Raw genomic sequence first — 15,360 nt, 5'->3', positions numbered from 1 at the left:
GTGATTCTTTTCGAACTTGAAATCCCAAAATATAGAACTAGTCAAAGTTGAGTTATTCTGGTTGAGCTGGGCAATTGGTGGTGGAACATTCTTTGGTTCACATACCCCCAGCCTCAGTAGAGCTCTGGAAGTACTATTATTTTATTTATTCAGGATTGGTTAACTATCACTTGGAGAATAATACTGGTTACCAAAGACAGTAGGCTTAAGATATTTTATCTGTGAAGTAAGAAAAGTTCATTTCAGGGCACCTGGATGGCTCAGTCAGTTAAGCCCCGACTTTGGCTGAGGTCATGATCTCACGGTTCGTGGGTTCAAGCCCCACGTCAGGCTCTGGGCTGACAGCTCAGAGCCTGGAGCGTGCTTCCAATTCTATATCTCCCTTTCTCTCTACCCCTCCCTGCTTGTGCTCTGTCTCTGTCTCAAAATTAAATAAACAAAAGAAAAAGTTTAAAAAAAAAAAAGAAAAGAAGTTCATTTAAAAAGAAGGTGGGTGGGAGGAATTAGAGTAACACTTCAGAAGATTCAACATCCAAATAGAGGGGTCCCACAAAGGAGTATAGAAGGAATAAAATTGCCCAAAAAAATAATTGAAAATTTTCAGGAACTGGAGGATGAACTTCCAAGTAAATTAAGTACAAGATCAGGAATCAAAATAGCTCTGGATTTCAACAAAAACAAATGGAAGCTAGAAGAGAGCATAGCAAAGCTTTTAAAATTCTGTGGAAAAATTACTTCCAACCCAGAACTTTGAACCTGCCAAGCTATCATTAAATCTGAGGGTAGAGTAAAGGTATTTTCAGTTATGCACGGTCTCAAAAAATTTACTTTGCAAACACTATCTCAGGAAGCTGTTGGAGGCTTTAGTCCACCAAATGAGGGGAATAAAAAAAGAAATATGAAAATTTGGGATACTGAAAATGAGGAATTCAACTAGAGAGAGAGAGATGAACAAGGGGAATCTTGAAAATCAAGGTAAAAGAAGAAGGTCTTGAGATGAAGGTTTCTCTTCAGGCATAGAGATCAATGAATGTAGACTGAATCAAGTCAAAAAAGCTCAGGAGAGTTCCTCTAAGAAGATGAAAATGGTAGAGTAACTGAAGTGTCTGAATGGATTGTGTTAGTATGACGGGAAATAATGCAAACAAAGTTTTTTCAGGGAAAAGGGTTTTCAGGAAAGGAAAAGGAGCCAGAGTATATCATGTGGCTCAGCACGGAATAGCATTGCATAACTATAAGAAAGTAAAAGCTGAATGCTTATCTAAACCTCCTCTTTTTAGAAGATATAACTATTTTGGGAGAAAGGGGGAGGATATAAAGTTGCAGGTCAGGGCAGGGAGTGGGGAGTTAAAGAGAGCAGAATCCTTTGCGTAGTGGGAAGAAAAGTAAAAGTGAAAATCAATAGTGGCAACATTAGCATGTTATTTAGAGATACAGAGATAAATACAAGAAAGAACCAAAAGAGCTGAAAATTGTTGCCAAGGTGAAGCAGGAAATGGGGCGGGGAAAGAAGAGAACAAGGGACTTAACTGTTTTTCTTAAGCCTTGTGAACCTCCTTGACTCATTGAAATATAGGTATATATAGCTATGGTTAAAAATAAAATAAAAACTAAATTAGAATGAAATGAGCTAGAGATTGGACTTTCATATTGGAGAGACCTGGAGTTGTCTAGGTCTCTAAGAATTTTCTAATTCTTTGACCTTAGTCAACTTATATAAATTTGAAGCTCAGTTTTCTAATGTAGAAAAGGAAGATAATTTATCCTCCTACAGAAGAAAAATTAAAACAAGGTACTTCATATAAATCACCTGACAAGTAATATTACCTCAGTTAGGTATTGATCCCTCCCCCATCCCTAATGTTCCCTGTGAGGAAATACCTCCGTCATTGTTGGAATGGTTGTCACTCACATAGAAATCTAAAATTGTCTTTCTCGTCCATGGCTGTGTGCCTTTTTGGAAGGAAGACATGCCATTGAGACCTATGTCCTTTCTCAACTATCTGTAGATAGAGTGAGAATTTAGATAGAATTGAGATGATTTAGAGTATTGGTAGGGGAGCATCAAGTGGAAAGGGCCATTGCTGATTGGTGGGTGAAGACTGTGGTCCCACTCAAATTTCTCTCTCAACATGAACCTTGTTGCAAATGCCATCAATGGAGTCTCTTCCATTAATAGAGGAAACACTTGTCATATAAATTGATGAGTTGTGGACATTTCAGGGAGCCAACATCATTAGAGTGCTATTGCTGTGGGCCATCTGCCGAAGCATCAAAATACCTCTTCCTTCCTTCCTTTCCTTCCTTCCTTCCTTCCTACCTTCCTTCCTTCCTTCCTTTCTTTTTTCAAAGAGCCTCTTCAACCTTAGCACCTGCTATTTTTGTTTCCAAATTCTATATACTTCTTCTGGAACAATTCACAAAGCATATCACGGTGGAACACAAAGACACTTTATAAAAAGTCTGTTTCCCTTTCCTGTTGCATATTTGTACAGTGTTATACAGAATACTGTGCTTTCCCTGTTATGAGTTGACCCCCTATGGCAGTGATTCTAAATTTGTCTTACATCTGCTTTTCCCTCTTACCCCCCACTCCCCGAATTATCCAGGAGGTCTTGGTCAGCATTTACTGATCTCTCTTTTTTTTTAATGTTTTACTTATTTTTGATACAGAGAGAGACAGAGCACGAGAGGGGGAGGGACAGAGAGAGAAGGAGACACAGAACTAGAAGCAGGCTCCAGGCTCCAGGCTCCGAGCAAGCTGTCAGCACAGAGCCTGACGCGGGGCTCCACGAACCATGAGATCATGACCTGAGCTGAAGTCGGAGGCCTAACTGACTGAGCCACCCAGGTGCCCCATACTGGTCTCTTTTTTTAAACCACCCTGGATGATTCTGTTGACCCATGTCCTATAGTGTATTCTACCCCAGACATCCTAAACTGGGGCAGATGTGGAAACTGAGGTCCACAGAAAGGTTAAATGACTCGTTCACTCTCACCTGTCAACAAGCATGTACTCTGTACTCCTAAATCTGATTTTATCTTTTGTTGGCTAGGCTTTTTAATTTTGATCTCTAATGTTCAACAAGATGTTGTCTCAGTTGAAAAAAATTAACTTTGGAATCTTTCTTTTATAGCATCTGTTTTTTCGAGATACAAAAAAGTGAAAGTGAAAAAAGTGAAAAATTTTAATAAGCTCTTGGTTTCTCACAGTAGGATAGCACAGCAAGTGTTAGGATCTACTAGGTTTGAATATTCACATTTGAGAAAAACCGACCTTGAAGAGAGCGGAGACTTGGGTAATTTGGACACAAATGCACGTTTGAGAGGTTGGTTTTTCACAATATCCAGGGATTTGGGGGTCTTGTCTTCAGGAGCATTCAACAGTTGGAATGAGAGAGCATGTTGCATGGTATTATATCTGATTTTAAACTTTTATCATATTATACATTTAAAATCACACCCTAAACATCTTGGGAATGACTGGAAATAGAGATCTGGAAATCTCTGAAACCTTATTTATTTTCTCATTGGAGTTCTCACAATTACTTCTAATAAAACAAGTTGTGACTTGCAAACATTTGCCCAACAGCCTTTAGGTGTTCCTCAGGGAAATTAAAAACAAGGTTATAAAGAGCTGGGGAGTCCTCTGCCAGTGGTTAAGAGCCCAGAGTACAGCTTTATAATTATGTAAGCTTTTGCCTGTTTCCATTTATCATTGGTAATATTCTCAACACTAAATGACTGCTCAGCAATTTAAACTGTGATTTAAGACCTTTTTGTGAAAAGGTCCCCTATCTGTCTCCTGAAGTTTCACTAATCATCATAGAAGAGCTCTTTCCTTTCATAGTGGTTTTATTTTGTTCTGATACAGTAAATGACTCAGAGATGTTGGAGGAGTCCCTAGTCTGTTAACTCATGAGATTTTAGCTGCTTCTTTTTCAAAAACAACTTTGCCTTTTATGAATCTTGTGCAGCATGTGACATCTCTTACATTATTATGGTCTGTGTAGGGGGGCTTTTTAAGATTACTGAAAATATTTTTTTCCCAGACTCTTTTGGTTAAGACCAGAAGATAGGTACAAACCATACAACTCTTGTGAAAGATCGTTAGTAATATTACTTTATTGTCACAAATTTGGCAAAGTAGAAGAGGAGACTTAAAAAAGATCACACAGTCAGAGAATTATTTTTCTTGTTAATTTAACAGCATGTAAGGGTTAACAGGACAGAGCTTAACAGTCTCTTCACATAAGATAACAGACTTCTGCTAAAATGCCTTACTGTTTTATTCATTCCCTAGTTTACTTACCTTCTGACATGACCTTGTCCAGATAATAAGTGGCCCTATCTTTTTTGCTTTATATTTGGAAGGAAAAGAATGTACATCTTGTGACATGGACTGCTACAGTAATGGGTATTGCTTTTTTCTCTTTTCTACTGTTTTCTTTTCAAAAATGTAGATTTTGTTGTTGGTTTGTTTGTTTATAGTAAAAAGATTTGGGCTTGGTTGACTGTCCAAGGACTTACCAGTATCAGAGGACATTCAAAATAGGACTTTAAGAATGTAAACAGGAGGGAAGCCGTACTTTTAACCTTCATTTCTTCCTCTAGATTTTGTTATCACTCAGTTGATACATTTTCTTGCCTGTTGTTAATTATGTGTCTTTTATCACTTCTGTCCAGAATTATATTAAATATCTTTCCTCTAAAAAATATTTTTCTTCCTGTTTCTCTATATGGCTATCATCACGGTCTGCCTAGTATTTTTTTAACAATAGCAATTATTTTTATTTTTTTTAATGTGTTTTATTTTTGAGAGACATAAAGAGACAGTGTGAGCAGGGGAGGGTCAGGGAGAGAGGGAGACACAGAATCTGAAGCAGGCTCCAGGCTCTGAGCTAGCTGTTAGCACAGAGCCCAACATGGGGCTCTAACCCATGAATCGTGAGATCATGACCTGAGCTGAAGCCAGACACTTAATGGACTGAGCCACCCAGGCGCCCCTGTCTGCCTAGTATTTTGAAAAGTATGGCTGGTGAACCATCTTCAACAAAGTCAGCCAGGTTGCCTTGCTTATTGAAATGCATATTCCAGTGCCCCATTCCAGGCCAGCTGATTTAGAATTGCACGGACCCCCCGAAGCTGCCTTCATGTCTATTGTGCACCTCCACTTGGCCAACAAATCCTGTTGATTTCTGACTTTGAAATGTCTCTTGAATCCATTCACCTTTCATTTCCCTGCTCTAGTTCAAGCCCATCTTTCACCCGTAATACAGTAATAGTTTCCTATAGATATCCTCACTTTGCCTCCCTTTTTTAGTTTGTATTCCATGGCGTATCCAATTTACTTTTCTGAAATGTGTTCGTCTCCTGCTTGAAAATCCTCCATTACTTCTTTTTTTTTCGAATTTTTTTTCTTAATGTTTATTTGTTTTTGAGAGAGAGCATGAGCAGGTGAGGGGCAGAGACATAGGGAGACAGAGAATCCAAAGCAGTCTCCATGATGTCAGCAGAGAGCCCAGTACACATCCTGAACTTACGAACTATGAGATCATGACCTGAGCCCAAGTTGGACGCTCACCTGATTAAGCTACTCAGGCACCCCAGTCCTCCATTACTTATTAACGTCAGTATGTTAAAGTCTAAATTTCTTAGAATAACATTAAAGGTCCACTGCAGTCTGGCCATAACTGAGTCTCCTGCATATAGTTAATGCAGTTAGTACACTCTATAACTGTAGGGAGTACATTCCAATCATGGTCTGCCTGAATCCCCTAGGACTTTTGCAGTGCAGCACAATCATACATGGTAGCCTTGACTGTTCTGTCTTAACACCCTCACCTGTCCTTCCTCTCTGGAGACATCCTAGACTTCATAAATAAAATGCCTGTAGTCCCTACATGCATTATACTAGTGACTTCTCGATGCCTCTGCTTTTTCAGAGTGAATATTCTTTTCTCCCTCTCATTCTCCGCTAGTTGAAATCCTCATGGGTCAGATCCACACGTATGTGTGAAGCCTTCCACAGCCCCTCTCATTTTAATTGTTCTTCCTCTTGAGCTGTTATCCTGCTTATACCTTTTATTTAACAGTTCTTTTTCTCTTCTTCTTTTGAGGTAAAACTTACACTCAGTAAATCTTCAATGAACTATTGGGGGTATTCCTACAAATACTTCCACCTGTGCTTCCCAGGCCCCTATCAAGATATGATATGGTCATACCTTTTTACACATTTATAATTGGCCTGCTAGTGTGGTTAATCATTTTCTTGCATGTCTGCCTTACTAAATCATAAGCTCTAATTAGAGAAAAAGGAAAGACTATGACTGTCTCTTTCCCATGGAAAAAAGGAACATAGGATACATTCAGCACTGAGGCAGTGTTGACTGTTGTTCCAGTTAATATACAGCTCAGCTACTCTCTTAAGAGACCCTAAAGACAGTGGCTTAAGTAAGACAGAAATTTTATTTCTTCCACATATTACAGTTTAAAGTATAAGATGTCCAGGGCTGATCTGGCAGCTCCACAGTGTCAAGGACATAGACATCTTCATTCTTGCTGTTCCAACATCCCCGAAGTGTTGTCCTCACCACAATGTTCGAGGTGACTAACCGTGGTAACTTGTCCACTTGAGGAAAGGAGGGGGGAAAAAAGTGAAGAGAAGCACTCCTTTTTGGAAGTTGCACTTACTTGCTGATGACCATCACGTAGTCACATGACCACACCAGCTAAAAGTCAGGAACACTAGAGAAGAGAATAGATGTTGAGGAACAGATAATATATATACTTCATATTAATCTTCATAATAATACTACAAACTGTGTATCACACAAAAACTAATACTCAGAGAAGCTAAGTAATGGCTAGAAAATTGTATATCTGCTATCTGAATCCAAAACCTTTACTTTCTTCCATCTATCTAGTAAATAGTTAGGAGGGCATACTTAAGTGTTATAAAGAAATAAAGTCTTTATAGTGTTATTTCACATATTTTATATCACATACTTTCACAGTATCATGTCATCTCTTTACTTCCAAGACACCCTATATAATACTCCACACTTCTTGCCATCTTGAAATTAAATGAAATTAAATGCCATATCAACTGGTTTGTAACCAAGGCCTAGTTTATAATAAAAATTAAAACAAAATGATTACTTTTTTCAAATATATATCTTTTGAGGAAAAATATATCCCTGTATTTGCCAAGTAATAGCTTCTATACTCTTTTTGTTTGGAAATGCTATATAATCATAAAGTTGAAGAAGATTAAATCATTTAGCTCCTTCATTTTAAAAGCAAGGAAAATTGAGGTCCAGTGAAGGTACAAGACTTGCCCTTTATTTCATTCCCACTATTACTTTTTTTTCAAGTAGCACTAGCCTAATCAATTATTTCTGTAAGTAACCATCATTGTTATGCTGAAGAATTAATCTCAGGTTTGCAAAGTTGTATGATCAGAAAAATCAAGCTGAACAATGCACAAAGGAATGTTTGTGATCCTAGCCTTTTTTAGTGAAGAATAAATACATCTTTATAGCCGTTGGGAACCCACTTTAGAAAGGATGACTGCTATTTGATAATAAAATAAAAGGAATAAATGAGTGAAGTCATTCCTATCCATAACACAAAACCCTGTGGAAATGTTATCTACTTCTCAAAGCCTTTCCTAAATCTCAAAAATAGATGTGACTACTTTTCTCTCCAAATTCTGTGGCCTTTGGATACCTCAGGGAGTGTGTGTTTGTGTGTGTGTGTGTGTGTGTGTGTGTGTGTGTGTGTGCGCGCGCGCGCATGTGTGCACACCTGTGCTTTAAATTACAGTTTTTAATGTCTTCATGAGGATAGTTTTTTTGTGTGTTTTGTTCTCTCTGTCAGTGGTGCCCAGTACAGGCTTTGCTCCTACTTGGCAATGTTTTATCAGAACATATTCACCATGGCACCCTGGGAGAATACTTTGCAGTTGCCTTTAATAAACACGTTCTTGAACTAAGAGTTTCAAATCTTTATTCCCAATTCGCACACTTACAGCTTTGTAGCTCTAGGCAAGTCATTTAATACCTCTGAGCTGTTATCAGTCAAATGGCAATGTGAATAATAGTAAATAAAGAAATGGTGAAAAAACTTTGTGAAAGGAACACAGCTCTGATGTGGCACTCTCTGAAGCCCCTTGCTGTACCCCACATAAGTGCCTTACATGTAATAAGTGAACATAAACTTTTTTAAAAATAGAATTGAATAGTTATGGGGTATGTTTTATTAAAATATATGTTTGGCCTTAACAGTTGGCAAACCTTTGTTGGAGCTAGGAAACTTTACCAAGGAAAGATAAAATTCTCTCTCTCCTGTAGGTTGCCTCTTTTGCCCTTGACCAGTTTCATTATTGAGCCAAGGGATTAATGAAAGAGGAAGCAGCCTGCTGCCCAGGGATTTTATTGGTGCTTCTTCCTGGGTGGGCACACACTGGCCCGGGAGGCAGAACGGGAACTTGCTGTCCTTCATTTTCTTCTCACAGGAACTACCCAGGGGAGAAAAGGAACTACTGCCCCAGGGGCAGATGTGGGTGGATAGGGATTATCCTAGCTTCAGGGGGATTGCCCTGGGTGGGTGGGGATGCTTGCATTCCGCTCGCCCAGATACCTTCTAAGGCATCCGTAACTTAATCTTTTCCTCATAGAATAGAAGGAAACGAGCAAACCAGACCCAGGAATAAAGAAATTACCATGGACAGCTTTCCTAAAAATACACTTAAGAGAGAAAAACCGTAACTATAAGAGTGTTTCCAAGGCAGAGGTTGCTGTAGCTTGGATCTCCTGGGTTTAGACGATAAGATTTGAGTTTGAGCATGTTTACTATAAATAAAACCATTTCCCCGGAGCCTGGCAAGTTTTGCAGAAGGCATACCAAAATGTAATTGAAATGTGACTGCTTCTTAAATTGTGAAATTAATTTTACACTTAACAAATGCTTTAAAAAATTGAGGAACAAGTTAAAGTTCAGGGTGTTAATATTTGAAATCTGTCCAATTTAATTAGTTGGGTCCCAGCAACTCTTTCCTTTTCCTCTGGTCACTGTCACTGATCTGACACCCAATTCTCTTCTCGGTTGTGAGATAGAAATTAAATGTATCATTTATTTAGCTCTGTTGACCTGAATTGTATCTCTCCAGCATACATTCTTATTTCAGGAACTAGGATGCATCCATGTGGAATTTACTCAGTAACTCTTCTTAGTGACATTTGTGTGATCTAATTCTAGGACCTGAAGTGAAGCCTCCACACTATTTACTTGCATATGATGCAGCTATTTTTAGTACTGCATTTGCATTTTTAAAAACAAGAATGCACCTTCTTGATCGAACAGACAAGCATTTTTAGACTCATAGACCCAAGAACTGTAGAACAAAGAAGTTTCTTAGAAATCAAGTCCAGACATCTTTTTTGTATTGAAGAGAAAGAAACTTGGGTTCAGAAAGATTTAGAGGCACCTGGGTGGCTCAGACAGTTAAGTGACTGACTCTTGATTTCAGCTCAGGTCATGATCTCAGAGTTTGTAAATACAAGGCCTGTTTAAGATTCTCTTTCTCCCTCTCTCTGCCCCTCCTGTGCTTGTGGGCATGCTCTCTTTCTCGCTCTCTCTCTCTCTCAAAATGAATAAAACATAAAAAAATAAAAGAAAGATTTAGTTGCCCTGAACTCAGGTCACAGACTCATTCAGTGATAAAACAAAATAAGAAACTAGATGGATTCCCAATTTAAGGTTCTTGTTTGTCTCGGATGTTAAGATATAAGTGTGTTTTATGTTGACAATTTGTTCTGATGTGCAGCTTTTTAAGACAGTGATAGGCAACTTAGCCACTTAGTTATTTAAAATCTCTCATTTTTGCATTAGCATCTTAGGGTATATTATAGTCTCTATTGCTGCCTATCCTTATTTTCTTTTGATTCTTGTATACTTATTTTTATCTTGCTTATATTTTTATAAGCTGCCTTAAATCCTTCTTTGAATGATAAATGATACACTGTCCAAATAAAGTACTCAAAGTGATACTTTGTGATAATATTATTTATTTTTCCATAGTGTGTATGGCATGTCAAAACCCTGGCAACATTAGTTATCCTAACAGTATTTCATCCCTTCTGTCAGAGGTAGCAGTAGAAACAAACTTCCTAGTGGAATGCCTAAAAAACAAAAATCATCATCCTTTTATTAATTCAGAAAACATAACAAAAACCTCAAAATTATTTTTATTAAACCTGAAAATGACTTTGTGTATTTAGTATCTTAAAATGAAAAGACCATCTGATAGGACTGAAATACTACTTAGGTATTTAAAAGAGCATTGTGATTTATGGTCAACTGATTTTGGTAAGAATGCCAAGGCCATTCAGTGGGAAAAGAATAGCCTTTAGTGCCAGGGCAGCTGGATAGCCACATGCCAAAGAAAGAGTTTGGACCCCTACCTCATACCATATACAGATAAACTCTGTGGATCAAAGATCCAAATGTAAAGCTAAAAGTATAAAATTCTTTTAAGGAAGCATAGATGTAAATCTGCATGGCCTTGTATTAGGCAACAGTTTTTTAGATATGACATGAAAAAAACAAGCAACAAAATGAAATATAGTTAAATCAGACATCATCAAAATTAAAATCAAGGAATACAAAGGCAGTCTATAGAATGGGAGAAAAATATGCCAATTATATATATCTGATAAATCTCTAGTTTCCAGAATATATAAAGAACTCTCACAACTCAGTAGTATGAAGGGGCACCTGGGTAATTCAGTCGTTCAAGCATGAGTCTTGATTTCATCTTGGGTCTTCGTCCTGCGATCATGGCCTTGAGCCCCATGTTGGGCTCCATGCTGAGTGGAACCTGCTGGAGATTCTCTCCCCATCTTTCTCCCCCTCTCCCCTACTTGTCCTCTCTCAACAATATGAAGACAACCCAATTAAAAAGCGGTCAAAGGATTTGACTAAATATACATTTCTCAAAGAAGATACACAAATGACCAATAAGCACTGGAAAGATGCTCAACATCACTGGGAGAATGCAAATCAAAACTGTTCAGGTACCACTTCACACGCACTAGCATGGGTGTCCATTTAAAAAATGAACAATAAGCGTTGGTGAAGATATAGAGAAATTATACTAGTAGAAACATAAAATTGTATATATTCTGTGGAAACAGCTTTGGCAGTTCCTTAAAAGGTTAAACAGGCTTATCATCTAACCCGACAGTTCTGTTCCTAAGTATATATCCAAGAGAATTGAAACCACATATTCACACAAGTATCCATACACAAGTAGTAGCTTTCTTCAGAATAATCAAAATAATGGAAAGAACCCAAATGTCCATTAACTGAGGAACATATAAACAAATGTGTTAAATTCATGCAACAGAATGTTAGACATAAAAAGCAGTAAAGTACTGTTACATGCTACTACATGGATAAACCTCAAAAATTGTATGCCATGTGAAAAAAGCCAAACAAAGGCCATATATCGCATGGTTCCATTTATATGAAATGTGCAAAACAGGCAAATCCATAGAGTCAGAAAGCAGATTAGTGATTGATAGCAGAGGGGAATTGGGATTAACGGCTAATATTACCTTCTTTTTGTAGTGATAAAAATGTTCCGGAAATAGGGGCGCCTGAGTGGCTCAGTTGGTTGAGGGCCTGACTTCAGCTCTGGTCGTGATCTCAAGTTGTGAGTTCGAGCCCTACATCGCGCTTGCTGCTGTCAGCACAGAGCCTGCTTCAGATCCTCTGTGCCCCTCCCTGCCCCTTCCCCACCTGCACTCCCTCTCTCTCTCAAAAACAAACATTTTTTTAAAATGTTCTGGAATTAGGTAATGGTGATGATTAACAACAAAAAACCACAGAAGTGTATGCTTTAGCATGATGGATTTTATGTCACATGAATTGTATTTTTAATTTAGTTTTTTAAGTTTATTTCTTTATTTTGAGAAAGAGAGGGAATGAGCAGGGGAGTGGCAGAGAGAGAGGAAGAGAGAGAATCCCACACAGGCTCCACACCGTCAGCATAGAGCTCAACACAAGATTTGATCCCCCAAACCATGAGATCATGACCTGAGCCGAAATCAAGAGTCTGGAAGCTTAACTGACTGAGTTACCTAGGCCCCCCTAGATGACTTGTATTTTAATATAAAGTACTAAAACACTTTTTAGAAAGCATTATGTATCTAAAATGAAATGAAAGATATTATGAAAACTTAGAGACTGAGATTAAGAAGGATTTCCAATCATAAAAAAGTGAAATAATTAGATACTCCTAACCCCCCTAGGACTGATCGAGAACTTTACTGTTCTCTGGCTTTCAGAGGATTAAGAGAAAGGTCCTGTGGTGCGGCTTTTTACAGCTGGACAGGAAAAATCTGAAGCATTACATGGCCCTCAGAGGCAAGGAATGTGGTTAGAGATGTTATGGAAATTGAGATGATAAAACCAAATTACCTCCATTCAGAAGATCACCTGTAGTTCAGAAACAGCAGGGAGGTTGGAAAACTAATAGAGAATATGGGTAGGACTGAAGGGATGTGATTTTTTCTCTTTTAATGTACAATCCAACAGCAACTCTCCCTAGATTTTGTGCTAAAATAAGAGCATTTTCACACATTTTAATTGCTCCGCGATAACAACAGTGTGAACTCCATCCACAAACATTTATTATCTATTTAATTTTGCTCTAATTTCAGTGTAGCAAGAATTCACCTTGTAAGTGGGAATAACTGTCCGTTTAGTAAAAAGAAATCCCTTCCCACGTTGCTAATCCTGTTGTGCATTTCTATAATAAAGTATTAATAACAAGTGGCCTTTTATATTTCTACATTTTAAGGTTGCACTCATAGATTACTGTTTTCACATTAGCATCTTTATGAACTGGAACCCCACTAGCTCCTTGAATATTAGTAAAGAATTTTAAAAATTATAGAAGTTAGGGTTTCTTAACATTTCTAATCAGGATTTTTGATAAGATTTGTACGCCTTTATAAACTTCTGTGGTACTTGGTGTTATAATGTTCATGATAAACTATGGAACTGTTTTAAGATGTGTTTTAAAAATGAGATTTGTATAACTTTATAGCTATCTCAATTGTTTTGATTATTTTCCAGACCTGTCATTTGCTCCATCCTTTATAGTGATGCTACAGAACAGAGAGGAATGGATAAAAATATTGGCGAGCAACTCAATAAAGCTTATGAAGCCTTCCGACAGGCATGTATGGATAGAGATTCTGCAGTAAAAGAACTACAGCAAAAGGTATATGATTTTGGTTCTGAATGTTATTTATTCTGGTAAATGGAAGTTGAGAATATTTTGCAACTGAAAGATATTGTATTGTTTGAAACTTTCTTGAAGAACTATAAATAACTAAAACACGGGGACTTATATTAATGGATGGAATTTAAGATTGTTATTGTTTTTAAAAAACAAAACAAAAACATTGTGACCTGAGGGAAGAGTTCACAAAGAGTATTATCTTCCATAAATATTTTTTAATTTTCAATTTCAAAAGAGGGTAAATTGGAGGGAAGGTATATTTCCTAGGCATCAGTTTAGCTTAGTAGTTTCTAGGTGCATATCTGCTCTTAGCCCATGATTAGGTCTTCATTGATCTGCAGCAATGAGAAAAATAAGAATGTAATGAACTTCTTGTAATGCTAAATTTATCCAATTCAAACTTATTTTATTCTCATACTATGTTTTCATGTTTCCAGACTATCAGGGTATAGGACAGAGTTTTATTAACATGTACTTTTGTGGGGCACCTGGGTGGTTCAGTTGAGGGGTTGAGAATCCCTTCCCAGGGGATGGAGCCTCTGTAAGGTTCTCTCCCTCCCACTCTGCCACTGTCCCCTGCTCCTGGGCTCTCTTCTCTCTGTCAAAAAAAAAGAAACAGAAATCTCCCTACACTTTTGTGATATGATAATGATAGAATTTTTGTTTACTTATTTAGTATCACTATTTAGTAGTTTTTTGGGGGTCCCCAATAGCATATACATATTCTGTGTTTTCTAGAGGGACTCACAGGACTTAGTATACATTAATGCTCACAGCTGATTTTTATTACAGTGGCATGATAAGATACACAGATCATTAATATAAAAAAATCAGGCAGATTCTAGACAGATCCCATGCAGGCCTCCTATGCTCTTCCCCAGCTGTGAGGGGTCACACAGAGTGCACCCTGCGTCCAGTTTCAAAAATTTGGTCATACATGTGCAGTGCTTCTACATAGGGAACTCCGTTTGAAACCCAAGAGTTCAGGGTGTTGAAGAACTAGTCGTATAGATATCCTCTGGCAACCAAAATTTCAGACTCTCAGCAGGAAAGTAGGTCTTCACCATAAATCTGATAATCTCTTGGTACAGTCTAAGTAAGCTGTTGTAGCAGTCAACTTTATCACTTCGGAAATGTTCTCAAAAGTTCAGTTCCCAGATGCCAGCAGAGGGCTAACCTTCAGTAGTTTCAACAGGCATTTTAGAGTGGGAGATCTTACATTGGTTCCCACATTTAAGAAAAAAAAATATGATCCTTGAAATTCTGGAGAAATATGAGAAATATGGTAACTGTGCCATTCTTAGTTTCTTCCATAAATATAGGAACTATACAATTCTCTTCATCCTTTCTACTTTATACATCCATAATACTAGCTCTTACACATACTTCCCTGCATTCCTCAGAAATCATTATTCTTTGTGATTCTCCTGTTGGTTTATAAAACATGCTTCCTTTTATATAGGTAGACTTAGGGACTCAGGTTTTCCTTGGGGTGAAGAGGAGAAACGGAGGCAAAACAATGACATGGAGTTTTCTAAAATTATTGAAGTTTAGAATTTGGGTTTCTTTTCCTTTCCATTTCAGGTATAAGACATAATCACTTTTTAAAAAGCAAAACAAAACAAAAATTCTCAACTTGTATTCTTCTTATTTTCCCATTAGGTTCATTAAGAAACTTCAACAGTCCTATACATGGTCTAGGAAAGTTAGGAAATACAGAATTAGGGAAGAGAAGTGTTGAGATATCCTTATGGTAAGGCAGAAACAGAAGTTTCTCTAACTGCTCCTCTTCCTGCATGAGCCAGTGGTCAGCAGCTCTGGTAATTTAACCTTGTAACTGCGGTGGAAAAAACGTTGGTTCACATCAGCAGTTATCTCAAGGAGGGTAAAGGAAATTTATTTTTTAAAATATTTGTTAAGTACTCAAGAATGAGAGAAAACATATATACTACATAGTCTTATTACTAAACTCAAAATACCCAAATTTATTTTTTTTTCATTATTTTATGCCTGCTATATACTTGGCCCTTGATGAGGTTCTGAGG

At 37.6% G+C, this 15,360-nt stretch overlaps 1 protein-coding gene across 7 annotated transcripts in view; it reads left to right on the top strand.

Annotated features, from left to right (window-relative positions):
* The window catches only part of TANK (TRAF family member associated NFKB activator), a 94,142-nt gene that overhangs the window by 25,054 nt on the left and 53,728 nt on the right, over positions 1-15,360 (top strand). For 4 of the 7 annotated variants that reach the window (XM_029934496.1, XM_029934494.1, XM_029934495.1 and 1 more), the window contains exon 2: positions 13,147-13,294. In XM_029934496.1, the coding sequence (XP_029790356.1) occupies positions 13,196-13,294 (99 nt within the window). In that variant the 5' untranslated portion in view covers positions 13,147-13,195. Of the gene's footprint in view, positions 1-4,300; positions 4,418-13,146; positions 13,295-15,360 lie in introns of those variants that run through there. The other 3 variants (XM_029934497.1, XR_003906650.1, XR_003906649.1) reach the window with 3 other exon arrangements.

The sequence above is a fragment of the Suricata suricatta genome, chromosome 3 (genome assembly GCF_006229205.1).
Source record: "Suricata suricatta isolate VVHF042 chromosome 3, meerkat_22Aug2017_6uvM2_HiC, whole genome shotgun sequence".
Taxonomy (NCBI): domain Eukaryota; kingdom Metazoa; phylum Chordata; class Mammalia; order Carnivora; family Herpestidae; genus Suricata; species Suricata suricatta.
Note: the sequence above shows the minus strand (reverse complement) of the source record. Positions and strands in the feature narration are given on the sequence as shown.